This window comes from Pelecanus crispus, chromosome 10 (assembly GCF_030463565.1).
Source record: "Pelecanus crispus isolate bPelCri1 chromosome 10, bPelCri1.pri, whole genome shotgun sequence".
NCBI classification, from domain to species: domain Eukaryota; kingdom Metazoa; phylum Chordata; class Aves; order Pelecaniformes; family Pelecanidae; genus Pelecanus; species Pelecanus crispus.
Genome location: NC_134652.1, coordinates 3646737 through 3673933, shown reverse-complemented (window position 1 = coordinate 3673933; position 27197 = coordinate 3646737). Strand labels below are relative to the sequence as shown.

Here is a 27197-nt window from a genome sequence, read left to right as displayed (position 1 = left end):
TTTTCCCTTTGAGTGTCTTTTTCAGCTTTAACAGACACACAAATATTTCACTGGTTCCTTTTCTTAGTTGGGCATTTACGTGGATGCGTATTTCCAGCCATTATATCCCGTAATCCTTGTTACGGGAGAGGCCAGAAACCCTGTAACACATCAGTAAGCCACTTAAAAGCCCAGGTCACTTCAGAAAAATATTTATGGCATCAGCCTGTTTTCCTCTCACTGGCATTTTGTCTGAAACCAAATTGGCCATGAATAGAGTGAGAAGGATGTGGAGCTCTGTGCTGTGTGCTCCAGGGACACGCTTGACATCAGATATTTGCCCTCTCTGCTCTCAGGCTTTGGGGTTTTTCATTCATTTTTTTCACGATCTACAAAACCAAGAGCTCAAGTTAGGCAGGGCTGCAGCGCAGGTTGGTAGGTGCGTTAGAATACCTTCTTAACGTCGCTAACAAGCACACGCGCTTGCACAGCTTTCTAGCCCTTCCTTTTTTTTAGCGTGGAGGACTAGATCTCACTCACCTAAAGCAGCGGCTGTGCCATACTTGTTTTTCCCTTGTCCAGTGTCTGACAGCTAAACCTTAATTATTATGTGTTGAAGAAAAATCACAATTTTGTGTTCTTAATTACTTTAATTCATGTTTGTGAGAGACTTGGTCGCTTTTGTAGTGTCTGCATGTGGAGAAGAACTACCCTCATCTTACAGGTGGAGAACTAAGAAACTGAACAGTCTTCGTGTTTTGGGTACGAGACTATGTTTTAGAGACGACTTCATGTACTGAAATTACATCGCCCTTAACGTGCGTGCTCATGGCGAGACTCGGTGCCTCCGGTTGAATCAGAGTTTAGCTCTCTTTGAGAATTGTGCTCCCCACTGCATAGGCTTGGTATCCAGCAAGAAGAACATTCAGGTGGTGGCTGCCAGTGAAGAGCATGGTTGGACTCGCCAGGTTGCGTTGGGACCTCTGCAACAAGCGGGAGTGTAACCAGTTCTCCAAGGCAGATTTCGGCTGCTGTCTTATCTGCAATCTCTTGTAGTTCTTACTGCTTGCTGCAAAGCTTCAGAAAGCAGAGGTTCAGCGGTGAGGAGCTTTCTTTGCTACGTGGCTTTTTAATGTGCCGGTGCAGTGTGATGTCCTGGGTCGGACAGCACAGAAGATGGGATGGGAGAAGCGAGGTGGCAGAGATAATACGATTGTACGTTCTTTAGTTTGTACAGTGCATTTGATCAGAGTTATGGTGCTTATTGGTTTAGACTCCAGAACTTCAAAATGTTGGTTTATTCATATAAAACTGAGGGAATTTGTTCTTTAATAGGATCGAAATCTGTGCGCAGATTTCAGCTAGTGGAGTAAGTGCAAGCGGAAATGCTTTGCCCTCTTTGCACCTGAGGCAGAAACTCTGCATGGCCGTTTCAGCGACAGTTTTTGCTGATACTTGCTGAAAGCGGTGGAAGTGCGAGATGTGAGGTCATTGCAGCCTCTGTAGGGGAATGAACCGTGATGGTTGTAGGCTCCAGATTAAAGAAGATCTCCCTAACTGTCCCCAGGTGATCACGGAGGATAGGCTTCTGATGCAGTGCAAAGATGATGAATCGTTTTACCCTTTGCTACTGGGAGCAGACTGAAAAATCCTGTGCGTTTGAGGCTTTAATTTGTATTTCTAGTCGCAGGGTGTAGATAACTAATTTACCAGCATGTGTTGTCTGCCTTGAACCTTCTTCCTGCCCTAGCTGTTGTCAGGAGTGGGACATAGGTTCTTTTGCATGTCTGCTGTGTGATTCCCCCCATCCTCACCCGTGTGGATCTCGGCAGAGGGATGCTTTGCTGTGCAAACCCCTGTTTGCAGGGCTAGAGGGGGTGGCATTGCACCCAGATTTCCTCTTCCAAAAGCTGCGGACGGCAGCTCTGCTCACCGGGGGGGTTCCCTGGGGTGCTGAGCAGGAAGGAGCGAGTGAGCCATGGCACAGACAGACTGAAATACAAAATAGCCCCGGTGCAAGAGTCCAAACAATCCAGCACTGAACCGGCGGCAGCGTTCACAGACGATCTGATCTGCTTTCTCTGGCACGCTGTCTTCCATGAGCCGAAACGACTGTAGCTTGTAGGGTTTTGGTTTTGCTTTGGCTATCCAGTCGCGCTGACGTGGAGCGGCGGGAGGAACGCTAAAAGCTGTGATGGCGATTGCTTGTAGATGTGTCGTGAACTGGGAGCACGGTACGTGAGGCATTACCTCCCGGTTTTCCAGGCACGGCCAGCGCCCGGGGGATGGCACAGGCTGCATAACCGTGCGGCTCGGGGCTGCTGCGGGGCGGGTGTTTGCTGCCTCGTGCCGAATTGCGGCTGTGGGGCTCCTCGCTTTTATATTTTGATGTGTGACTCGTAAATGCCAAAGCATTCCTCTTTTCCGCTGAGCTGACAAACCGTCTGATCTACGTTTGGACAGTTGCATTTGCGGAACTTAACTAGGTTTTAAAATCAAACTACTCAAAAATCTTTGTGAAGTTAATGCTCTTAAGCTGGTTTTGTTCGTGTTGGTAAATTGCTAATTGAAATGAATGACAATTAAATGCATCATGTAAAATGCCATCTCTGCCATGTAGTCTTCTCCATCGGTTTGATCATCACCACTCTGATTTTTTTTTTTTTTTTTTTAATAGCTTCCAAGAAGGCTCGTTTTAGCCAGGGTATTAATCCTATAGGGAATTTAAATTCAGGTGGGGTGTACGTGTGCATGTTGGCAGGGGTGAAGCGTGATCAGAAACCACATTCAGGTGCTGTTGAACTGCGAAGGCGCAGCTGCTGGGTGACATGAATGAACTTTTCAATGCTTTTTCCCTTTTTCCCCTCCTAGGTTGGTACAGAGGTTATACACTACGAAAAAAATCCAAGAAGGTAAGTGTTGGCGGAGCGGAGTGCTCATTTTTCTCTCGGATAGAGATGTATTACGGCGTTGGGTGCGTTGTTACAGCGGCGATCTCGGGCACGTATTACGTTACTGCGTGGGAGCAATTCACCATGTGTCCGCTGCTCTCTAATAACCGCTGGTGCATAGTCTCAACCTGTAGTAAATGTCAATTTTTCAAATTAACTGCAACTTGTTTTAACAAGGCCTAAAAGCTGAGTTGCAATTTAATTTTTGCAGTTTAAGGGTGCCTGTATGTACAGTCACTATAGATGGATTGATGTGCATCAGCTTGTTTTCTGCAGTAAGTGGTGTACCAGAGCTTTTGCCTCAGTAAAAAGTTCAGAACTTTATGTTCTAGTTGATCTGTTTAGAGGCTGACACTTTGCTTCACTGCCCGTTAAGTAACGTCTTACTTGTAAAACTCAATTGCATTTTGGAAAGTGATACAGAGATCTACATTGTGATTTTCTGTCGTTGTCTGCGAGAGGGGGAGTAATCTTCTGCAGTGTAATTTTGCCTAGTTGTTAGGCTTTCAGCGTGCATAAAGGGCTGCTGTTTATAGCAGCCTTTCTGAAATGAAAAGAAAGGAAACGGCACAAATACAGCTTATAACATTGGGTTTTTATTTTTTTAGCATTTTACTTTATAGTAGTAATTAACCAGAATTAAATGACTTCTGGTTTTGCTTCTTTTTTTCACTTAAAGTAAAACACTTCAAATGTAATGTTTGCCTACAGAGGTGCATTTTGAGTTGTGTCTGCGTATCTAAAAGTACAGAGCTGAGCTGTGTGGTTCGTCCCACCCATTTCCTAACTAGGCCTGTTCTATGGTTTTTCTGGTCTATTTTGATATTTTCTTTTTTTGGAAATACACTAAATTTCTTATGAACCATATTTCATGAACATGCCTCATACAGCCTAAGAAGCAATTACGCATTCTTCTTGGCTTAAATTAATTCCGTGTGTTGCTTCATTTGTCTGACTGCTGCTAAATGTAGAGGTTTTTTTTTTTTTTTTTTTTTAAAACTGGGAGTAAAAGACACCCGCCCCCCTGCCCCAAGTTTCTGTAGCTTTCTAAGAATTCCTCTTTTTGCATTCCCAAATGTTAAAAAAACTGAACTACAGCCTCAGAGGGTGAGGTGGAGGAACTTAGTTTCTCAGCTTGACTCGAATTACTTTTTAATATGAGCTTACACTATTTTGAAACTATTATTGTATTTCTGGATTCTGGAGATTAATTTAGATCATCTTGTCAGAAAAGCAGTCCTGGCCTTTTGCAGTACAGCCTTTTGAAGAGGGTTTTGGTTTATAGCACTGACCATAGGTTGGTGGTAGAAGACACTATGTTATTATCAGCTGCATTGCAGGATGTGTGCGTTCTGTGCATGCACGTGCCCGTTTGGTTTACAGCAAGGCAGCCCGGTCTGCTCCCCGTTCTCAGGCAGCGTTTATTTTAACGGGAAGCCTGGACACACTGGAGAAAACACTCTGGGAACAGAAGCAGCATCTTATAGCAGGGTAAGAAAGCTTGGTTAGACGTGAGGAAGAACAAGCAGTGGACCTCGATCATGGGCAAAATGTTATTTTGGAGTAGGTCTAAGTAAAGTCATCTGTCTTTCATGCTTTCAGAAGGAAATCTTAACTTGCATCTGTATATAATCACCCAGGGACCTGGAGAATCGTGGCAAACTGTACCTTGAACTGGGGGAGGAAACACCCTTTGCAGGGCCACTTATAGCAGGGTGTCTCTGCTATTTTCTTCAATATTGTGAAGATAGGCATAAAAAAACGAGTCTGTGTTTGCTAAGGTTACAATAACACCTTCTTGAAAGGATATGCAATACAAAATTTAAACGTACATTAAAAAAAAAACCCCAAAACACCATGAAACAACTACTCTGATGCTTAAGAGGATGTGAATAGCTCTGCAGACCCAGCAATGTGTCTTGGCATAATTTAGGTAATAGATACAATATGTTACGTGCAACTGGTTATTTAAAACTATTTTTTCCTCTCCCTCCCTCTCAAAGGGCATATTTCCTGCCTCCTATATACATCTTAAGGAAGCAATAGTTGAAGGCAAAGGGTAAGTTTGATTTGAAAGTAATAAAAATCCATTTTCTTACTTGTATCGATATAGTTTTGGTGTATTATCAGATAACCTACACTTGTTTCCAGTTTGTTAAGGAGCTGATGACGAAGATGTGTGTGTTTCTTTTTTAAAATATTTTAAATTAGTAGCTCAACCTCAAGTTCGAAGGCGCCGTCACCAGCAGCGCTTCTGGCTAGTACTGTCCGTATCTGCATTGTCATATAGCTGAGCTAAAGCATAACCTTCTCTGTATTAATGTAAATGTTTCAGAAGAATTAATAATTTACCGTTTTTCTTTATAACTTTTATTACTCTCCCGACGAATAATTACCTAGATTAACTTCCTCCACTCCCTGCTGCCTGCTTTAGTTCTAATTTCAGTTTTCCCAACTTCTTTTATCTTCCAGCCCTTAAGTCTTATGGCTTCTGCCTGGTATATTAAAAGAGGCCTTTGATATGAGATACCTTTCTTTTATGCAGATGAAATTTAAGTGATTTCTTAATTCCCTCTTCAGTAAATCTTGTTGACTGGACTCCTCGCTGTAAGCCATTATCCAGGCATCGTTTTCTGCCTTACCGAGAAGCTCTGTCGAATTGTTCAGTTTGTGATTCTCCTGCTCCCTTGCCTGATGTGTGTGATGCTAAATAGTTTGGGCTGGTTTTTGTTATTTAATAGCTGTTAAAGGTCAGATCTTTATATATCAAATCAGCATTGCTGGACATGCAATTAGAAGACATGCATTAGAAGTTCCTAACATTGATGCAAAAGTTTAGTTAAAAACCAGGAAAAAAACCCAACCAAATCCCAGAAAAAAAAAGTGAAGCGACATTAATAATAATTAGCCAGGTATGAAATGGAGTGAAACAGGATTAAAATATTTTATTCCTTTGTGCCCGATTTATTTTTATACACTGTTAAATATGTAAATGATAAAACTACTAAACATGAGATTGCTGCATAATGACATCTTTCTTGCTGATTACAAAACTGCCTTTAAGTACCTTACGTGTGAAATATTCAAAGATCTGGCTGTTGTTCCTTACTTTCATGGCACATAATTTTAAAACAAGTCATACAGAAACTTAATGGTCATGACTTGCATGCTTAATTTTTCTTTGCAAGACCAGTATTTTGCAAAACAATTACGCCGTAGTATCGTGGCGTTGTAGGTTGTGCATATCTGGCTTTCATCTTGGTTGCTTCTTCTAAATTTAGTATCTGAATAATAAATGGTATGGTGAGGTATGTATTGATATTGTGATCTTGTGAGGACAGAAATAAGGAGAAGGGAAAAAAAAAAAGTGTGACTTCAGTAGCATAGTCTCAGCCCACCGAAGTACCCTGTATGTCGCAGGATGTGCTTGTGTATGCTGCTGCTTCTGTACGTGACGGTACGTTCTTTGCTAACTTATAAATTTGCAGAACGTGATGTTATTGCCAATCCTGTCGTTACCGAATTGGTTTCGGAAATGACCAGTTCCTTCTTAGAAATGATTCTGCCATCCTACCCAAAACTACTGCTTAATTCAAACTCTTTTTCTCTTCCTCTTAAGACAACATGAAACAGTTATACCCAATGAGCTCCCCTTGATTCAGGAGGTTACCACTACGCTGCGGGAATGGTCTATAATATGGCGGCAGTTATATGTTGTGAGTATCAACCTGGGAAAATACTTACAATACCATACAGTTTGTGAAAAGAGTGATGCTGTGAAGGTACAGTGAGAAGTAGGGAGGAACTGTTAAGATTCCACTTCTGTTACTGTTTCTAAAGGCTACTTTTAGTGCTGAAAAGCTATTTAACATCTTCTATGTTAATGCACAAATCTCAGTAGTATTTCTTTTGAGTATTTTCTCAAATACTGTGTATTTCTTGTGCAGAATCAGGTTTTTACAGAGTGTTACCTTGATCTGGCAACAAATTGTTGAGCTATTATGACCCCTTTTTATGGGGCACTATTATACAGAATGCATTGGATTTTTGAGAGAGAGAGAGATATATTAGATTTTTCCAAAGCTGTAGGCAATTGTGTTCAAGAAATGAAGAAAATGGTTTTGAGGGCAGTTCTTCAGGCTGTTGATCTGTGTTATGAAAAAATTGAATATTTGATGTCAAATTTGTGGGTGTAAACTGAAACCTTTGGAAAAAATCATTAGTGTATGCCTTTTACCTCTCAGTATTCTTGTACTTGAAGTTGATTGTTCCCAATTTATCCTCATCTTAAATTACATGCCTGATTATTTTCATATGCTTAAGTTCCAAGCGCACAAGAATATATTCTTAGAAATTTGTAGTATCATTTGCACTGATAATCTCTCAGGTGGGATAATAGAAAAATACAATAGCCATGAAACTACGCATTTTAAAGTATTCCTAAGTAACGTCTAAAGGTGTTCAAATGTACACTTAAAAATGCAGTTCAGGTGTAAAGCAACAGTGTGCTGTAGGATGCAAGGTACCCTAGCTCAGACTTCTCATGCTTTTGTTGTGTAAGGTCACTGTAACAAGATAATGGGAACATGGAAGTCTTACATTTAAAGTAGGGTTTAATGCACAGTCTCTGTTTCTTATAAATATGTTTGAAATGTTCTGTCATAAAAGTGCAAGCTGTGTAATGAAGACACTAACTGGAGATGAAGATGTTTGTGTTGACTAATGTGGTTTTTAATCACACCCATGAAAATAAAGATTAAAAATACAGTGTGCTGGAAGTGATGTAGTGTTGTAGGAGATGAGATGAAGGATAATATGGTATATGAAGAGAAACAGATTATGTATGAAGAGAAACAGATTATTGAAGGGCTGGAGCACGTCTCCTGTGAAGACAGGCTGAGAGAGTTGGGGCTGTTCAGCCTGGAGAAGAGAAGGCTCTGGGGAGACCTTACAGCAGCCTCCCAGTACTTGAAGGGGGCCCGCAAGACAGCTGGAGGGGGACTTTTTACAAGGGCCTGTAGTGATGGGACAAGGGGTAATGGCTTTGAACTGAAAGAGGGGAGGTTTAGATTAGATACAAGGAAGAAATTCTTCACTCTGAGGGTGGTGAGGCACTGGCACAGGTTGCCCAGAGAAGTTTTGGATGCCCCATCCCTGGAAGTGTTCAAGGCCAGGTTGGACGGGGCTTTGAGCAGCCTGGTCTGGTGGAAGGTGTCCCTGCCTGTGGCAGGGGAGCTGGAACTAGGTGATCTTTGAGGTCCCTTCCAACCCAAACCATTCTATGATTCCATGACGTATTAAAGAGAGTGCTTTAATGTGATGTGGTAGTAGAGAGGTCGTGTGGAGGAGCAAGGAAGAAGTACACAGGCAGAAGCAAACTGGGAGCAGCAGAATCTGAAGAGTACACTGATAGCAGCTTTGCCCTTGTTCCTCTGCTGTGTGCTGCTGAGGACAGTGAGGGTTACGTTTTGACCCTGATGTCTTTTTTTGAGGATTATCCCAAGTACGAAATCTGATATTGTTTAACGTCAGAGAAATACCACTTGCAGAACCACACAAGACTCAGCTGCAGTGCCCGTATAAGAAAAATAACAAGAGACATTGTTGGAAGTTTTCTTACCAAGACTTGTGTGTGGGTTTTGTAGCAGTAACTTTTAGGAAATTATAAAATTCTTCTAGTGTGGGAATCACTTCTCCTAACCGTTAATGTTTAACATCTCATTTGTCATGCATTTACTTCCATGAGGACACGTGAGCAGCTAAACAATACCGCAGTGCTTTGCTCGTAACTTTGAATTCAAGAGCAGGCAAGATGTGACGCTACCAGTGGCCCGAGTTTGGTAGCAGAAGGGGTTCCAGTGCCTGTTACAGCTTTAGTCTGAGTAGATAGGTCACTTAATGGGTTTGTTTGTAGTTTGTATCTCAATCACTAGATAATTGCATGTGCTCAACTGCCGAAAAGAGCATTGGTGCACTGGGATTGCCTTTTCAAGGGGAATGTGGTTTACTGGAGGTAGCTGGTTTCAAACTGGTCAGTCTGCAGACTAGAGAGATATTCCATGTTGTCCACGCCTGGTATATCAAAAGTCATTAAATGACCACGTTTGTGCCTTTATTCAGTTTTGATTTGAGATAGCAGAGGATGTGGCATGTTCTTCATCTCACTAGTTTATAATTGCCTGCAGCATCGAAGATCATGAACCTCTTTCTCATTTGGATTTGTCTGTGTTTAGCTTCCAGCCATATGTGCCTGTTGTGTCTTTCTCTGCTACATTAAAGAGCTTTTAATAACGGGTATTTTCTCTCTGTGAAGGTTCTCACACTATAATCAAGTCAGCTTTTTGATAATCTGAACAGACTGAAGTCTTTAAGTTTCACAGTTAGATATTTTATCCCTGAGTCTTTGAGTCATTATATTCTTTTCCTGCACCTTCTGCGGTTTTTCATTGTCTTTTATATATAGCCATGAATTTTATTTTAATTATTTAATTATTCCAGTTGTTTTCAGTCCAATAAGGCCTGGGTGTAGTCTGAATGAAAGATAGCTACACGTAGCCTGAGTAATTCATTGATGCAGGGTGTTTAGAAAGATGTATTCTTTTTAAGATTGTATTGAACTAATGGTTTATGAGGGTTATGAAGACAGTGAGAGAGACTGCTTCTGGGTAAGATCAAAGCCTTCGGGGCCTCTGCATTGTCTTTGTCTCAACATTATCTTTCACAATAAAAATAGAAAGGCTATTGTTCTGCAACTTCAGTTTTGCATCGTATTGTTTGCGCTAAAATTGTTGTGTATGTGCACTGTCCACAGTTTAAACCAACAGGTCAAATTCTGTTTTGTGGTTAAAGATGTGATATTTTGTCTCTAATGCATGTGTGCATGGGCATGCATACAGAAAACGCTCTGGAAAAGAGGTTTCTTCCATTGTAAGTCCGGAACTTTGTCTTCCTGTGTCCTAGCTTAGCTGAGTGTTGCCAAGGAGAGTTTGCATGTGCTGCTGGCGCTATTTAATATCCATAGTTCCAGCCTTTATGAACTATTAAGGTATTTAACTTCCTATAAGGTTTAGTGCTTTCCTGGTTTTCCACTTGCCTTCACATGTTACCTGTGGACTCGTAAGGTACTGATGTGCTCAGCTTTGCACACTGAGGAATTTTAAAATGATCTGATGTGCTTGACTTTGCACACTGAGGAATTTTGAAGTGTTATTCTGAAGATTTAACTAGGGGGTGGAAAAGGGTTCTCTAATGTGTTGCAGATGGGAGTATTGCAGAATTTAAGCCTCTTGCTGTTAAAATGCACTGGTTTTAGTTCTGCTCTACTCAGTATAGAGGGTCATTGAATAAAGTTACTCTGTGAACCAAGAAAAGAATCTCTCTCCCTTGAATGCCTGTTCTGAATACAGTATGACCTGGGTTTTCAGGTAACATAAACACAAGCATTTACACTTATTTAGATACCTAAAGCAGAGTGTGAGTCACTTCGTATTCAGTGTTCTGTGCTATAGAAAGTTAGCTTCCTATTTTAGAGCTAATTGTAGACTCTTTTGAGTTAGTATAATTGCAATTTATTGTATGTATTTAAAAGATGCTCAGTAGACTTCAAAACTAACTTCTCCCCATCTCTTTTCTCCAAACAGCAAGATAACAGAGAAATGTTTCGCAGTGTACGGCACATGATATATGATCTTATTGAGTGGAGATCTCAAATACTGTCTGGGACCCTGCCCCAGGATGAACTCAAAGAACTGAAAAAGAAAGTGACTGCCAAAATTGATTATGGCAACAGGTTTGTGAACAATATTTTCCAAGTGTTTGTGCTTAAAACCAAATCAGCTTGCGTAATACACATTAGCTGTCAAAAATTCTTGCAAGATTCTTTTATTACTGTATTTATGGAGGTGTAATAGTAGTATATTTACAGTCCTGTTACAGAAGGACAAATAATGAAGTTGATGTAACATCTTTAAAATACAGTACAACTTATAATATGTAAAGTGGAATCCGTATGTAACTCTCTCACTTGCTTGATGATATTATCAATTTGATACCGGTATGAAGTTGTAATTTTTAAGGTCAGTTGAAAAGTGCAAGTATTGCCTCCATTCAAAATATAATTTAAACTCTACTTGCTCCTGCAGCTTAAACAGTTGTTGCCTTCTCAACACCACCAGCTGCGTGTGCCCTGAAGTCACTTAGCTGTAATGTGATGCTGAAGGATTTGGCTCAGAAGCATCGTTTAGCTCATAGTTCCTCTACTTATATAGTATCCAGCTTGTACCAGAAGATTAAAAGGCAGATTTAATAACAGAAAGTATCTATTTAATAGAAGAGAATGGAAGTTGTGAAGGAAATATTTACCAAAAAAAAAAAGACAGCAGTATACGTTGCATCTGTTAGATACGTTCATAATTCAGACATATTAACTCTCCAAACAGTGGAGAGCAAAATTTTTTTATATACAAGTTTTAGGTTACAAATTGTCTATACAGTTATGACTTGCCATTTTGACTGAAAATGAGAAATTGTATCTTACACCTCAGTCAGGAAATTATTTGAAGCAGTGCTTTGAATACTGAGAGAGAATGTTGTACCTGGGGACTGAAAAAGTTTTCAGCAAGCCAATCTTTAAATACCTTGTGATGCAAATAACTCATCAGATTTCAGCTATTTGTGTTTTATTCCTTAACTGCCAAATTTGCAGTATTTCTGTTCATGCACTTTATCAGCAAAAGCTGTGATTTAAAAAAAAATAATAAAAAAAAAATCATCAGTAACTGCATTCAGTCAGTAATTATCATTTATAATCCAAGATACGGACTGTTGTACCTCAGTAGACAATTAACCAGATGTTGTTGATATTATATGTTTGGCTACTGTATTTTACCATCTGGCTAAGGAGTTGGTTAAAGTTACTCTGAATAACCTCCAGATGCTCGGCATTCAAATACAATGGAACATCTTGTGCTGTGCTTTATATTCATAATGTTCTGATGGACTAATTAAGTGATCAGAACATTGTCTGCGGTGTGCAGGAGGGAAGTGAATTTGAACTTCTGAGTAAATACTCACAACTGAAAGATACCATATGTTTCTAATGTAGTCATGCGTTCACTTTTGTCTAAAATAAGCACGAATGATGATTTCAATATCCAGACAGAATGAATTCATTATGCATTTTATAAATGTTTTCTGATCTAATCATATCCTAACTTTTCCTGTTTTGTGAAATACTGGTATGTAAATAAGATTTTTCCTATAAATAAAGACAGCCATTTCACTGCTTTGTTGTCAAAATAACCGAGGAAGTAAAAATGGTCTTATGAATTTGTGTGTTTAATGTCTTTCTGAAATTGGGTCAGGTAATTTTGTTGTGAAAACAGCTTTTTTTTTTTTTTTTTTTTCTTTGTTCAGTTGCAAAAATCTGTAACTGGGCCACTTAAGAAAAAACTCCAGGTTTTTTTCCAAACATCATTTGCAAATTAAAGGATAAAACAAAGAAATGAAATCAAAGGAGTGTTTGCTTCTATTTATTTGACAGTCTGTACGAACATTCTTGACCTGTTAGTGTGTCGTAGGCTGGGTGATTAGTCTTTCTCTGAATTTCTGAGTTACCTTTTCCGCTGGTCCGGGCGGGTGTCTCCTACGGAAGCACTCTGCTGCTGGTCACCCAGGGCTGACGGCTGTGATACAAGTGGCCAGTGGTGGTATCTCCTGGGGCTGCTGTCCGGGAAACAGTCGTAGGGAGGAGCAAGACAATTTTTGGTTACTCTTCTGTTTGCTTTCAATGATGAAGCCATTTTCTCGCCAGAAGATTCACCTGGGAGCTTGGTGGTTGGGGATGCGTAGGAGAGCGTGGTGATGAGTAGGTCCAGTTACAGAGCAGAGCTTAGGAGGAGTTTCTTAATGAGCTGCTGCCTGCACTCTGCAACTTGATGTTCATCCACCTTTGAATTATTGCAGTGCAATTAACTGGAGGGCTTCCTGTGTTGTCCCTGCTCAAGGCTTTGTTTCAGACCTCCAGGTTTCCCTCTTGCAAGGGAGGGGCGAGGCGTGATTCTCTAAGTACATGAAACGCCTTCGTTTGCCACAGCTCCTGTTCATCTTCTACGTGACTGCGGGTCATGTCCACAGGGGCCTTACTCGCAGATAAACCGCGAACCTCTGTGTGGCTTATCACACACTGCAAGGTTGGATTTAAGCTTATTGATCAAACATGTTTCAAAACCCAAGTTACAGCAGCTCCATCGTGAGAGGTGGCTACCGAGTTCGACGAAGAGAATAGGGACCATATTGGAGCGGAGGTGAGGAGGTCAGTCTTAGGGAAGGTAGGTGGAGAAATGCGGATCAATCTAGACCCGATGGCTCTTTGTCCTTGGTTCTGCTGCCAGCACCGTACTAATGTGGAAAAATGTGAAAGGTCTTTCCTAAGACTGGATTTGATTATGGCAGAAACCTTCTTCTCTGCAGAAGGTAATCGTGGACGTTAACACCCTGCTGACAGAAATCTGGCTTCTGCTTTAAATAAAGAGCAACAACTTATGCCTTCCTGTATCTCCTAGGTTTTTGCTAAAACAGGAATATGCCTGCTTTGGAGGAGAATGTGGAGTGGGACGAAATGAACTGACCGATTTGCATGTGTGTGGCTGTAGTGGTTGTTTGTTCAAGCTGTCAGATGATTCAGAGGAGGAGATAAATCTCTTGCAAATTTAGTTGTTTAAGAAATTACTTCCCAGCTGTTCTGCTATTTCATTTACATTGGTTCTTTCTGTGCTGGGGGAAGAGGTGACTTCCAGCCAGGGGTGGTTATCTCCGGCGTTGGTGACATCTTAAATTGTTTTATCATGTATCAACTGATTTTTTTCCTATTGTATGTCAAGTGTGCATGACTTTAATGTTAAACACTTCGCAGGTGTTTTTTGAGCATTTCTTTGAGCACTGTTAATTTACAAGCGTATTCTTTTGTTTGTTTAGAATTCTTGATTTAGATCTGGTCGTTAGAGATGAAGATGGCAATATTTTGGACCCAGAGCAGACCAGCACGATTAGCCTTTTCAGAGCACATGAAATAGCTTCTAAGCAAGTTGAAGAGAGGCTACAGGAGGAAAAAGTAAGATACGCGATGCCCTGTAGCTTTTCCTTTTGAAACATAAGACTAACTAGGTGACTGTTATTTTCAGCATTGGTAATGAAGAATTTGTTATGTTTATGAAGAGTTACCAGGCTTAAACATTTACGTCTTAGCCTGTTTAATTGTCTTTTCAGTCCTTTAAAGGGCTTAGCAGAATTTATGCTTAAGACCTGTATCAATAAGTTGACTACAGTTGTAGGTTAATACCAGAGGTGCATATGTAGCAGGTTTGTTATGTTAGGCTGTCATGAGAGTTTCTTTTTGAGAATCAAGTAGAATAATGTCCTTATTTTGTTTGTATGATTTCTGTATGCCAATCCTGAAAATTTGGTTGTTGAAATACAGGAGGCAAATTTAAAGACATTCTCAGACTTGGCACTCTGTACCTGTCAGAAAAACATCAGACAAAGCAAAGAACAAACTTCTTTTTTTTTTTTGGTCGGGTATATTTGAGGCTCTGTATTTTCTTCCATTGGTTTAGCTCTCTTTTTCGTAAGTGAAGACTTCCCTCTGCCCCGCCCCACCCCTTATGGTGTGGCCCTTCAAGACAGATCCGGGAAATGCAATCTGTCATAAATCCTAATATAAAGAAAGATCACGGGAGTAGACACTCAACAGAAAACCCCTCTTCTTCTGTCTGAAAGATTTTAGCAAAGTTTTATAGCGGTTGGATATTTGTTAGGCTAAGTTAAATCTGAGTTTCTTCTCTTCTTGAATTACAGTCTCAGAAACAAAATATCGATATCAACAGACAAGCCAAGTTTGCTGCCACTCCTTCATTTGCTTTATTTGTAAATTTAAAAAATGTAGTCTGTAAAATAGGAGAAGATGCTGAAGTCCTGATGTCTCTGTATGATCCACTGGAATCAAAATTTATCAGGTTAGTGTGCTCCTGAGCGTGCTCCCTAATCTGTGCTTACTCAGTTGTAGCAGCAGGATGAGAGGGCTTATGAAAGTCAAATTTCCATGAAGGGCGTAGGGAAGAGGGTCATCTGGGAAGGAACAGTGCAGCAGCACTTCGTCGTCGTGTTCAGCGCGGCGTCGGGCAAGTCTCCTCACCTTGGGCAGCTTTCGGGGTCGCTGTTCCTCATCGCTGTGCCTGTGGTTCCCCAGGTGCAGAGCTTAAACGAGACGTGAACACACCTGCGAGGCTGCCTGCCATCGCCTGGCAGCAGCCGTGGTGCTAAGCTGAGACTTCCATTTCTACGTGCCCTGCTTCCTTAAAGAAATTCTTACACTTTGTTGCTGAGGAGTTGCTTGCTTTTATAAATGATATACGCAAAGGCAAATGCCAGCTCTCCACTGAGTAGATATTAATTTGTTTAGGATAAGTAGATTGGGTTTAAAATAGTCTTCTGTAAATTCTGAAGTTGATTTTATATACTTACGTTAAAGGAAGCCGTTGAAACAAAAAGTCCTCAAAATATTGTTCTTTCAGTGAAAACTACTTGGTGCGATGGTCAAGCTGTGGACTCCCCAAAGATATAGACAGATTGCATAACCTTCGAGCAGTATTCACCGTAAGTGTGCGGGCTTGGTTCAGCTGGCAAATTTTAAAGCACTTGTCTCATAGCTTGTGAATAATTGAGGAGTTTGATGATCTGTACGTAAACAGCGTGGAGTTACCTCTGCAGGTGATGATCCTGGTGAAGGCTCACATGAGACATTTCTCATAAGTGGCTACTAAAAATTCTCAACACCTGGCTAAAAACAAAGTCGCTCTTTGAAGTTTTAACTTACTACAAATGATTTGGCCTCCTAAGGAATTAATTTACACAGAAGTCAGGATAATATGTTTAAGTACTGTTACAAAAACTTTACTCTGAGAAGGAGCAGTTTGCTCTGGTGCTAGAGGCGAGCATGGCGAAGGCAAATTCTAAGCAGCAAACCTTCTGCCTGCTAAAATGGAACTTAAAATTCAATTAGTATAAAGTAATCTGAAGCAACTACTCTTTCTAGGACCTGGGCAGCAAAGACCTGAAAAGAGAGAAAATCAGTTTTGTCTGTCAGATTGTGCGAGTGGGCAGAATGGAGCTGAGGGACAACAACACGAGAAAACTAACCTCCGGGCTGCGGCGACCGTTCGGAGTAGCAGGTAACTCTGTGCGCTGGGTCTGCCTATATCACGCGGTATTCTTGCATAGAAAGTCGGGTGTGTGGAGCTCCTGCGAAGCTCAGAGTTGTTCCCGGGTCCGGCTTCATCAGGCTGATTGCTGCGCTGTAGAGTTTGCTGTAACTTTCAGGACTTGGAATTAGAGATGCCAAAGGTTATTTGCAGCATGATGTTATTGCATAGGAAAATTCTGAAATTGCACAGCTGATAACTCCATCCTTCTTCTGAGTCACTGCTGCTTCCAGTCCCCCGGGGTGTTCCCTCAGCACCCTTCTTCCCATGTTGCTCACTTAATTCAGGGCACTTTGTTTCTGTTTTCAGTAATGGATGTTACTGACATAATCAACGGCAAAGTTGACGATGAGGACAAACAGCACTTCATTCCATTTCAACCGTAAGTAGGGAATAGTGTAAAAAATAAGCAGAATTGAAAGAATTAATACTTTAACTTCCATTTCAAAAAAAAAAAAAAAAAAAACTTTTGATAAGAAGAAGTGTTCTGTAGCTACTCTGAAGTAAATGGATTTCAGTGTGATATTTTATCTTGACTAGTACTTACTAATGCTTCTTCTTGATAATTTCCTGTTAGTTATAATAGTGATAGCCCCAGAAACTTTTTTTTTTTTTTTGGTCTGGAGTTTAAAGCTTGCATTCCCAGTTTTGCAGTCTTGTTTTCTTTTTTGTTTAAAGATGTCAGGGGGATAATGTGTAAGAGGTGAAATGCCTAAAATAAATGCATTGCTGGTTTAGCTCTGTCTGAGATTGATAAAGACCAGCAGAGTTACCGACATCCGCTCTAGGTGACTTCTGTGAAATTGGTAAACGATAACATTTATCTTTTTCTTGGTCACAGATATAATTTCATAGTAGGGGCCACAGTAATTGGAGTACAAACAAAAGTTGTGAATTTAAAGGATGGATTGATATACCTCCTGCAGTTATCTTCTCATAACTCAACTTTATCACGCGAGACTTTTACTGGAAACCTTAGGTATTTTGGTTGGATGGTAAGGGGCAGGATGTTTCTGCTGTGCATGCCAGTTATAGCTGGCTCACAGCATCGAGGAGACGAGTCTGCTGTGTGGACGTGGTCTTACTTTTAGTCATCTGAAACTGGAAACCTTTCCACACTGACTCTAAGGTTGCTGACGTGGAGTTTGACAGATACTATTTTACAATAATTAAATTAGCTAGTAGCAAATATGGAGTTGGTGTCCTTTAAAGTACGGACATGTATGACTTCAACGTAATAGCAAAGATCAGTTTTGACTTCAAGCCACAAAATCATCTTAAGAAATATGGGCTTAATAGCCTGAATTTTTGTGAATTTGTAGATATGTGCAGAGAAAGTACTTTTACAGGTAAAAGCTTATTAACAAAAAGGACATGGGGCAAATACTGTGTTCCATCCGTAGTTAATGGTTTGGTTTTTTTTTATTCCATGAAGTGGGGAAAGGTAGAAAGGACAAGTCAAATAAACGTGCATAAAATAGGAATGCTTAGTTTTACCATTGTGTGAAATGTTAGACTGCCATCTATTCAAAATGGCAAAACATAATTATGTTTGCTAAATTTCTTGATTAATATACTAATGGATATTCAGAGGGTTTTTAATAATATTTAAAAAAAAAAAAGCTTGAAGTAATGTAATGTCCAATTAACTGTGTTTTGGAATATAGGCTTAATTCCGGAAGCCCTCGTGGCTTGCAGGTGTAGGGCTGAGAGGATGGCAAGGTCTGCAGGTGCTGCAGGGGGCCGAGCGGGTGCGTGCCTCCCGTCTCGAAACGGTTTCGTTTGTATGCAGCAGTGTCGCTGGAGTGGTGTAGAGGGTGTTAATGTGAAAATCAGAATTACAATTCCATTTTTCAAGGAAAACAGGGGTTTTTAGGGAAGAGCGTGTTCATATGTTTATTGTGTGGTAAACAATAGCCAGCTTATTTTTTAGTGAGTGTGGAAGTATGCAATGAAAATGAATCTTTTTGTATCAAAGTGGATGCTGATGGAACATCTAGTTTTCTGCTCCATTAACACTGATTTATTTTTTTCTGTATATATAAATCAGCTTTTTGAAAAGATGTACAATGTGATTTTTTTTCCCTCCGCAATAAATTAAAACATTCTTCTGAAAAAGTATATTCCAAAGAATGTGAATAATGTGAAAACAGGCAATGAGTACTGCTGTCATTATTTCCAACGTAGACTTAGGCTGTATATCAGCCACGTTTTTTTCTTCTCATTCCATGCTTTGCTTCTGTTGTACCACATGCGATTCTGTTTTCATATCTTTCTTTGTTTGTATTCATTCACTAGCCACCAGCACAATGGCTGTCAAAAGCACTTGGCAAGATTACTTAAATGACACTTAATGCTGCTGTTTATTTAGAGTTTCCATCTTTTCATTTATTCATCAAGTTTAACAGAATGTTTGGGTGATGTGCTCTTCTTCTCCTATGCCGTTTCCGTGAGATTTACGGTAGCTTTTCCCTCGGGCGGTACGCACTGCTGCGTAACCACGGAATGGCAGCAGCGGCCCTGGAGGTGTTGCGGGGCCCGCCTGCTATGTCTATACTAAAGAGAAAACTGCCTGCGTAGGTTTTCACTGCTTAACAGGGGATTCTCAGGCGGGAGACGTCCTTCCTGTCCTCGCACAGCGTTGCTGGGGCCGTGCCTGCATGTCCCTGAAGGGAGAAGTAACAACGCCAGCGTGCTCTACTTCTCCGTGGTAGATCAGCGTTCTTCTCATTAATGATCTTCCTCTGTCTTTCTTGTTACCTTTCCTGTCCTTTGTCTTGCGTTGACTAATAAATACTCTTTGTCACAACTATGATATGATCTTTTGTGTTCCCTTGTTACTGTGACTTCTGGTTTTCTGTGACCCTTTGTTTCCTGGTGTTGGTCGTCATGTGCATCCTCCAGGCTAGCGTTGGATGACGCCATTCGACACAAGCAGCTGAACATATCATCCCGTTTTTCACCCAGGGTGGCAGGGGAGAATGATTTCCTTCAGACTGTTATAAACAAAGTGATTGCTGCTAAAGAAGTTAACCACAAGGGGCAGGGTACGTACCGTTCTTTATATACACCCGTGTACCTAAAACCGCTCGTCGCTTGATTTGCGACACGTGATGATTTTGATTTTAATTTTGATTTTAATTTTGATTTTAATTTTGATTTTAATTTTGATTTTAATTTTGATTTTGATTTTGATTTTGATTTTTATTTTGATTTTTATTTTAATTTTGGAATCAAGGGTGCATGATACTACCTTCACTTGTTCACTGCCGTTTGGTAGCAGAAAATGCGTTTGCATGGTTTGTCCCCCCTCTTGCCCATCCTTCAGCCCTCATTCTGCTGTTCCCCCCAGCCCTGCGCCTTTCCCCCCGCCCTGCCTTAGCTCTGCAGGTTGTCCGTCTGTCCGCTGCGTTGTCCGTCACTTGGACATCCTTGTGTTTCCGTACTGGAAGCGATGACTCAGGGAGTCAGCTCTCGTGCCCTTGAGCTGTGGCCTTTGGGCTCCTCATGTTGAAGGAGGGGATAGTCTCTTCCGTCCCTTCCTTCGCCTTAATTTTCCGCTTCGCCAGCACCGCGCCCGCCTGGGCTCGCAGGTGGTGAGGACGGGGCCAGAGCAGGGTGGCCCCACTGGCATGGAAGTGAGCTTGCTTCCAAAGTCTGGGGTTTTGGGGGTTTTTTTGTGTGTGTCTCTCCCCCCCCCATTATTTTCTAAATACAACACTTCATGATGATAATGTGTCTACCAGTTAAAAAGTTAATTGCATGATGGCTCAGTTATTACTGCGCTAGCTTCAGTATCTTTCGGGGAGCAAGGGGTCTGGATTAGTACACTGTTACGCAGGCTAACGCAGAGTTTCCACCTGACGCTATGTATGTGCATATCCCTATCACTTATAGCGGATATACATACTTACAGCGGATATACATAGTGGATATGACACTTTATCCGTATCACTTATACCTGAATGAAAGACCTAAGGAAAATGATAGATTTTTTTGCTGTTTTTTAAAATCAATTAATAGGAAATAAAATCTAAATAAACTTTTAAACTTAGCCAGTAACTAAAGAGGAAAACTTAGATCTGCTTGTCCCCCGTTTTCACCTGCAGCCAATGTGTATCGGAAAGGAGGAAACATTTCAGCTGCTTTGATTCACTTTGGATTCTTTCCCTAAGGAAGGCGCCCAGGCAAACAGAAAAGGTTTAAGAGTTGTTGCTTAGGCAGTCGGTGCAGGTTCGGTTACTGTTTAATGAAACAGCAGCTGTTAGAACCACCTCTGGCAACAAGTCAACATATAGCCTTTCATACGAGACTTTAATAGAAAAGAAAGCTAGCTGCCAAATGTATACAAAATGAATGCACAGTTAATTGTGTGTGTGACAGGATAACCCACAATTTCTTTTATAGATGAATATTTTTGGGGTATTTTTCATAGATTTTAATTTTAGGATTTTCTTCTGCAAATTGCTGCTGTGATTATTTCGTGCTTAAACTTGATTGCCAGTCACTTCACCAAGTGTGTAAGACTTCTTTTCTCCTCCCTACCCCCTTTGGGATCTTTCTTTTTCCTATAACAAGCGTGCCTGATGTTAGTTGGCAAGCAGCGGCTTTTCAGTGGCGCCTTCTGCTACTGAAGAGAAGAATGTCAACAGCGTAAAGCTGATGCTGTAGATTTCTTTGTGCGCAGTGCAGTAAAAACAACGTATGGGGGTGGTGGTGATGAATCAATTCAGGGTACATATCTGCTGTTGGTGCTCTCTATTGGCATCTCGATATCGGTTGGTTAAGTACTTCAGTTTTTCCATTCAGATCAACGGTGCCACTTCTCTTCTTGTGGAAGATAAACATTTCATTAGAAAGAGCTTGCGAGAGTTCAAAGGAGAGATGAAAGCTTGAGGCAGTTCTGCTAATGGCTTAATAACTATTTCCACAAGGCCCTTTGTGGAAGACTTAAGCGATGAGAGAAGTCTAGTTCTCAAAGTTCGGCGAGGAGGAGGAATTCTTCTGGGGTCGCTCCAGCTTCGTGCCAAGGGCACAGCAGGCTTGCTTCCATTTTCACAGCTCAGACTTCAGTGGGTCCAGCTGATAACCAAGGGTTTCCTTCTGCAAATTTATGTTGTATGGTGCTGCTAACCTGTTTTTCCTCGGAATGGAGACCTGTTCCGTTTGAAATTTTTAGACTGGGAATAAAAGTTTTGGCTTTAGTAAGCTTGTGTGTGGGAAGCTGTATGCATCTGCTTTTGAACATCTGCCTAACTCCTCCCTGCCAAGACGCCTTCTAGATGGTATTGCTGCAAAGCGCACAATACAAGGGCCTGAATCCTTGTCTTGCACAGATTTCCAGTTTCTCAGGTTTTTTATGAGCCAGTCAGCTTCCAGGTGAGGATTTTACACAGTTTTCCAGAAAGTCTGATATAATCAGGCATACTTATATGTGCTGTACTCGTGTTTCCGCTTGAAGTGGTGGGGTTTTTTTGAGTGTTTTAAAATACTTTGTAAAATGTATTTTTTTTTATAAATGAAGAGCAGTTACCCTAATGTATGTTCTTGTAAAAAGAAATCTTTAGTACCCAGAAAAAAACACCGGTTTAATAATTGTGGTTTTTACACAACAGGTTTGTGGGTGACTTTGAAACTTCTTCCAGGAGATATTCATCAGATTAGGAAAGAGTTTCCACACTTAGTGGATAGGTCAACAGCCGTGGCTCGGAAAATGGGGTTTCCTGAGATTATTATGCCTGGTAAGCCATTGTGTGAATTAAGGCTGCTTTGTTATATTTTAACCTTCTTTAAATATCTGTATGTATGGAAGTGGTGGTGGGGGGGAAAGATGAATTTGAGGTATGGTATACATTAGAAATAACAGATCGACAAAGGATTTTGTCTCATTTAAAATAAAAGTGAAATACTTTGGTAATACCTGCCACATGTGCTGCATAAATAAATAAAAGTAACACCTCTCCCCACCCCCCAACTGATCACCCCCCCGACATGGTATCACAGTGACAGTGGAGATTCTCCTCTTTCTCCAGTGAAGAAAAATGTATACAAAGTGAATGCTTCATATTCTCTTCCTAGCAAGGGCATATGTAAAACTTACATCCTGTGATGAATCTAAGCCAGAAAGATTTTTCAGAGGAACAGGCTTGATTTAGAGATATGCAGGTCTCTTAGGGTTTGTACTAGATTTGGATAACGTATTTGAAAGAAAGCAATGTTGTCTTTTTTTAACAGATATATTTTGTCAATGTTCAATTCTGTTGTTTACAAAAAAAAAACCCCAAAACCGCGGTGCTTCTCAAAATAAAAATTGCTAAAGCAACAGACTACAGAAAAAACCCTGCGCTGTCCTTTTCAGATTGATGGGCTCTGGAGGGTCCATCAGATATTTTCAAAAACCATCGCAGTTCCAGCTCTCCCTGTGGTCGCTGACTGCATCTGGCAGTTGTTTTACTGTATATATCCAGCGCGGCGTAAGCGCCCCAGCACCTCTGCTTGCTCTGGTCCTATTTGGCAGGTAAACCATCTGCCTCGTGAAATTATTGGAAATCCCCGGTTCCCACAATTCATTTTCCAAATTTCAATCGAATTGGGGCGTAATTGAAGACCATTTTAAGACATAAAGCTAAATACAGCCCTCCCCTGCAACCCCCAAGCCAGCAAAACCATCAGACTGCTTCCCTGTGTAACAAGTTAAACAGACATCTGCAGGCTGTTTAGATACTTGTAAATGGCCAAATATCTGTGTATGGGATAGATTAATGACTGTGTTGAAATTCATCCATTTGAATTAATAATGAAGGAAGCTGTGTAAATAACGAGTGATTTTTGTTTGTTAGATTCACCTTGCTGCACTATGAGTTGATAGTTCAGACTTTACTCTTAGCACAATTTTAGCTAAACCGCTGTTTGCAGTACTGCTAGTTTTGAATGTCCAAGATGCCACAGCTTTTAAATGTTCTTTTAAATGTTTTGCCCTGTAAATGTATGATTGCTGTTAGTAAAATGTGTTGGTGGTTGTTTCTATGCATCACTGGTTTCACAAATCGATAGGTGTGCTGTGAAAATTGCTAAGAACTTTGTGCTTTGCTTTTTCTTTTAGGTGATGTTCGTAATGACATCTATGTAACATTGGTTCAGGGAGATTTTGACAAAGGCAGTAAAACAACAGCAAAGAATGTAGAAGTGACAGTATCTGTTTATGATGAAGATGGCAAAAGATTAGAGGTATTAAAATATTTAACATCTGGTTTTTTTGATTTTGATACATATCTGTTTAAGCCTTTTCAACATATTTCTCTATATTTGTCAACCAAAGTCCCTATTTTTATTGATGACAAAATTTTCTCCTTTGTCACAACTAAATACATCTTGTCATACCAGTGCATGCACTTCGATCCTAATTTCATGAGGAGCTCTGAGCATGAGCCATTTTGTCTTATTTTGCCCTACTTCACTAATGTTGTTATTTATTTGAATGAAACAGTGGTGTTTAAGACAGACATAAACATTTTTCTCTTTTGTTTGTGTTTTCAAGAGTGTTATTTTTCCTGGCGCTGGTGATGAAGCCATCTCAGAGTACAAGTCAGTAATATATTACCAAGTAAAGCAGCCTCGCTGGTTTGAGACTGTAAAGGTATATAAACTGTTACGATAACTGCCTCTGTGTGGGTTAATATGCAATTAATACAGGTTTCAGTGAAAAGCCATGAGAAACAAAACTAGGGAAATTCAATGCTTGTGGTCATGTTTAGCAGGACAAACGGAATAGCTCAACTAAGGAAGGCTTTCAGAGACTGCCGGACAATAGATTTGGCTTTTATTGCATAATGCGTTTTATTTCATCCTTTTGGTGAGGGCGACTGCTAAAGGGGCAGTCCAACATCTGTTTGGAATGGTTTACTCTATTTCCACGAAGCTGACCTGTAGAAGCAGGTTATTAAGGTGAAAACATAATTGCCATAGTGTTGAACTCATCAGTGTTTTGGGATCTGGGTGATTGTGCTTTAAGCTTGCTGAATTTGCTTGGGTAATAACATTTTAGCTTAAATGCCAAGTTTTAATATTACAGAGGAGGCTGATGTTAGATTATAAAATACATTCTGTCTAGCTGTAGTCAGTGGCAGCAGTGTAGGTGTACTGAGAAGGGACTTAGCGCTCCCCACACTGTTGTTCTAAGTCCAAAGGTGCTCGTGTTGCATCTGTAGGCAGAAAGCGGCTGCTAGGGATGGCAGAAACCTAGACGTGGTGTTGGGGAGCAGCGTACAGCGCAGAGCCTGAATGTGGCTGTGATTAAGAAAATACGACGGCTCCAGCAAAAATACTGGGGGAGAAGAGCATTGGTTACATCTCTGCACAAGGGTTACACACGAATCAGAGATTCACTAATGGTGTATGTTGTACAAGTGTTGCCTAGATGAGGGATACATTAAGAATTCTCGCTTGGCTGCTGTTGATGATCAAGTTCCCCTCTACCAGTCAAGCTCAAGAGGGGCGCGTTCCTGCGGTGGGGGGAGTGGTAGGGGCGGCTTTGAGTTTACAGCCCAACATCTGACGTTGCAGGTCTTGTTGGGTAACTTAAAAGGCTTCCTTTATTCCTTCTCTCTTGGTGCAAGAATTGGTGATTTTCCGGGGGGATCTATGACCTTTCAAGGTCGTCTATGGCAAAATGAAGCTGGTACTTCACACTAATCTTTCTGAAAGAGCCAAACATACTGCTGAAAGATGTCTAAATGAGGTTCGGTAGCGGTCGATGATGTTTTTGAAGATACTGTACTGACAGTTTTCTTTCTCCGTCCTCTTTCCCAACATGTGAAGGTCGCAATCCCCATTGAAGATGTGAACCGCAGTCATTTAAGGTTCACGTTCCGTCATAGATCATCACAGGACTGTGAGTAATTCAGCCTTTTCATTATGGTTCTTGTCAGTGTCTGGTGCCAAAAATCTGCTGAAACAGGCATATTGTTCCTAATATGTCATTGACTATTGTAATTGCTTTTAGTGTGAGGATAAGTTTTTTGCCTGCTTATTTTTACGTTAGCATCTCAGCTTCTTTTTCCCTTTACATCTTCCTCGCTCTTACCTATTGACATCAAATTTTTCCTTTCCTGCCCAGTTCTTTCTCCAAGTCAAGTAAAAGGGCTAGAGAATAAAGCTTTCGGTTAGCAGCTGAAAGGGTTGTGGTATTGTGTGTCTTAGAGGTAGGTGGGTAGGGAGTGATAAAGATATTTAACAACCCCACTCGTGAAACGGGAACGTGAAAGAGTTTACAGTGGGCTTAGCATCAGCAATTGAAGACTTAGCTATTAAGAAACGTGGTTTCTGGTTCTCAGACTGACTTGTGGTTGTTTTGAAGTCATTTTGGTCTAAGAGGTATTTGAGAGCTTGTGGTTTTCCTCTGCTTTCCTGTAATGTTGCTGGCAGCTGAGATGCTTTGAGCTGCTGAGGATCAGATCGAGACAGCTAGACATCTTCCATTTGTCAACAGCTGCTTTGTAGTAAAGTGTGGGGATTTGCCTTGGTTGTGATAATGTTCATTCCATATAGTGATTACAGGGGCTGTCTTGCTTGATAGGAAAGCCTTTCAAAATCTGCAGCAAAATGTTTTTGCTGTAGAATAAATGCATAGACAAAAGCGTTAATCAGGTAGTGTCCACTGGATGTGTTTTAAGATGTGTAATACTCTTCCTGTATACTAACCTGTGCAATGTGTAGTAAGTAGTACATTACACCATAGCAGTTATTTAATTGAAGCTGTATATTTTGCAAATCGATCATTAATAAATGATTTACTTAGTCTAGAGACTGATACTTGCTAATGAAAGCAATATGCAAAAAATCAGTGTCAAAATTATGATTGTGCACTACAGACTAGTAGTCAGAAATATTTTTATGATGACTCAAAAATTAAAGTTGGCCATGGTTTAGATATTAATTACAGGCTGTGCCTTGGGGCTGCAGGGCTTTCTGACAGGCTGCTTGGGCTGTCTGAAGTTGATTGCACTTGCCTTCTGGTTTTGCTTCTTAACTTACTTTGTGATTTCTGCTTGCCCCATTGCTTTGTTTTTACTTAACTTTTGATAATAGATTTTGAACAATGAGAGCAAACTGAATGCATTTTCTACTTCATATTAGATGTAGAGTGAGTCAGCTTTCAGAAACAGGCACTTCATCTGTAGTTATGGATCTAATTTCTGTTTTGATTCTAATATTCCCCCTATAAATGATAGAGCCTTGATGAGATCCTTGGTGCTGGTCTTTAAATCATTATTCTAGGTACTAAGCACTGCCATTCTTCTAACTCAAAAAACCCTAAACGTTATAAATGCATTAAATTTCTGTTTTGTTTTTAAAAAGTTGCCTTAATTCCACTTTCTAAATGAACACACAGACTATAGAAATATTAAGCATCTAGTTACTGCTGCCATGGCCAGATTTATAAGCATTTTATTTCTTGTATTTTTGGTTCTATCTTGAGTTTAGAAGACTCTTCCAATTTCTTGTACCTTTTTTCCAACTGAGAATCTTTACTATGGTCATTCATTTATAGGTTATCCATGTTTTTGAGATTAGGTGGACTGTCTGTACTAGTATCAAATACTTAATTATGCTTTGTTTGTTTGTTTGTTTTGTAACAGCCAAAGATAAATCTGAGAAGATATTTGCCCTAGCATTTGTGAAGCTCATGAGATACGATGGAACAACTTTGAGAGATGGAGAACATGACCTTATAGTTTACAAGGTAGAATTTTGAGATACTTTAGTCTTTCCATAGTAGCTAGCTCAGCGTGAGTACTACTGACTTTTAGTGAATTATTGTTACAGAATTGCCCAGAAAAATATGTTATAGACTATTCTGTTAGATCAAGCAACTAAATAGTAAGTACTGTGCAATTCGCATATTTGGCAGATTGATGGTTAAACCTGGAGTATGTTTTACTGGGCATGTTTTAATTTTGAAGGTACTTGTTAGCGAGTTTCATGTGTGTTTTCATGACTGGGAAAAGTTACT

The 27197-nt window shown here is 40.4% G+C and overlaps 1 protein-coding gene across 1 annotated transcript in view; it reads left to right on the top strand.

The window, feature by feature from the left end:
- Nucleotides 1-27197, top strand: part of DOCK1 (dedicator of cytokinesis 1) — a gene marked incomplete at its 5' end in the record, with an annotated part of 331885 nt that overhangs the window by 28017 nt on the left and 276671 nt on the right. The window contains 15 exon segments of the mRNA XM_075717891.1: nucleotides 2851-2891; nucleotides 4934-4989; nucleotides 6550-6646; nucleotides 10571-10719; nucleotides 13905-14040; nucleotides 14784-14941; nucleotides 15500-15581; nucleotides 16021-16156; nucleotides 16496-16568; nucleotides 19091-19233; nucleotides 21802-21927; nucleotides 23289-23413; nucleotides 23724-23822; nucleotides 25004-25076; nucleotides 26824-26927. Of these exon segments, the coding sequence (XP_075574006.1) occupies nucleotides 2851-2891; nucleotides 4934-4989; nucleotides 6550-6646; nucleotides 10571-10719; nucleotides 13905-14040; nucleotides 14784-14941; nucleotides 15500-15581; nucleotides 16021-16156; nucleotides 16496-16568; nucleotides 19091-19233; nucleotides 21802-21927; nucleotides 23289-23413; nucleotides 23724-23822; nucleotides 25004-25076; nucleotides 26824-26927 (1598 nt within the window).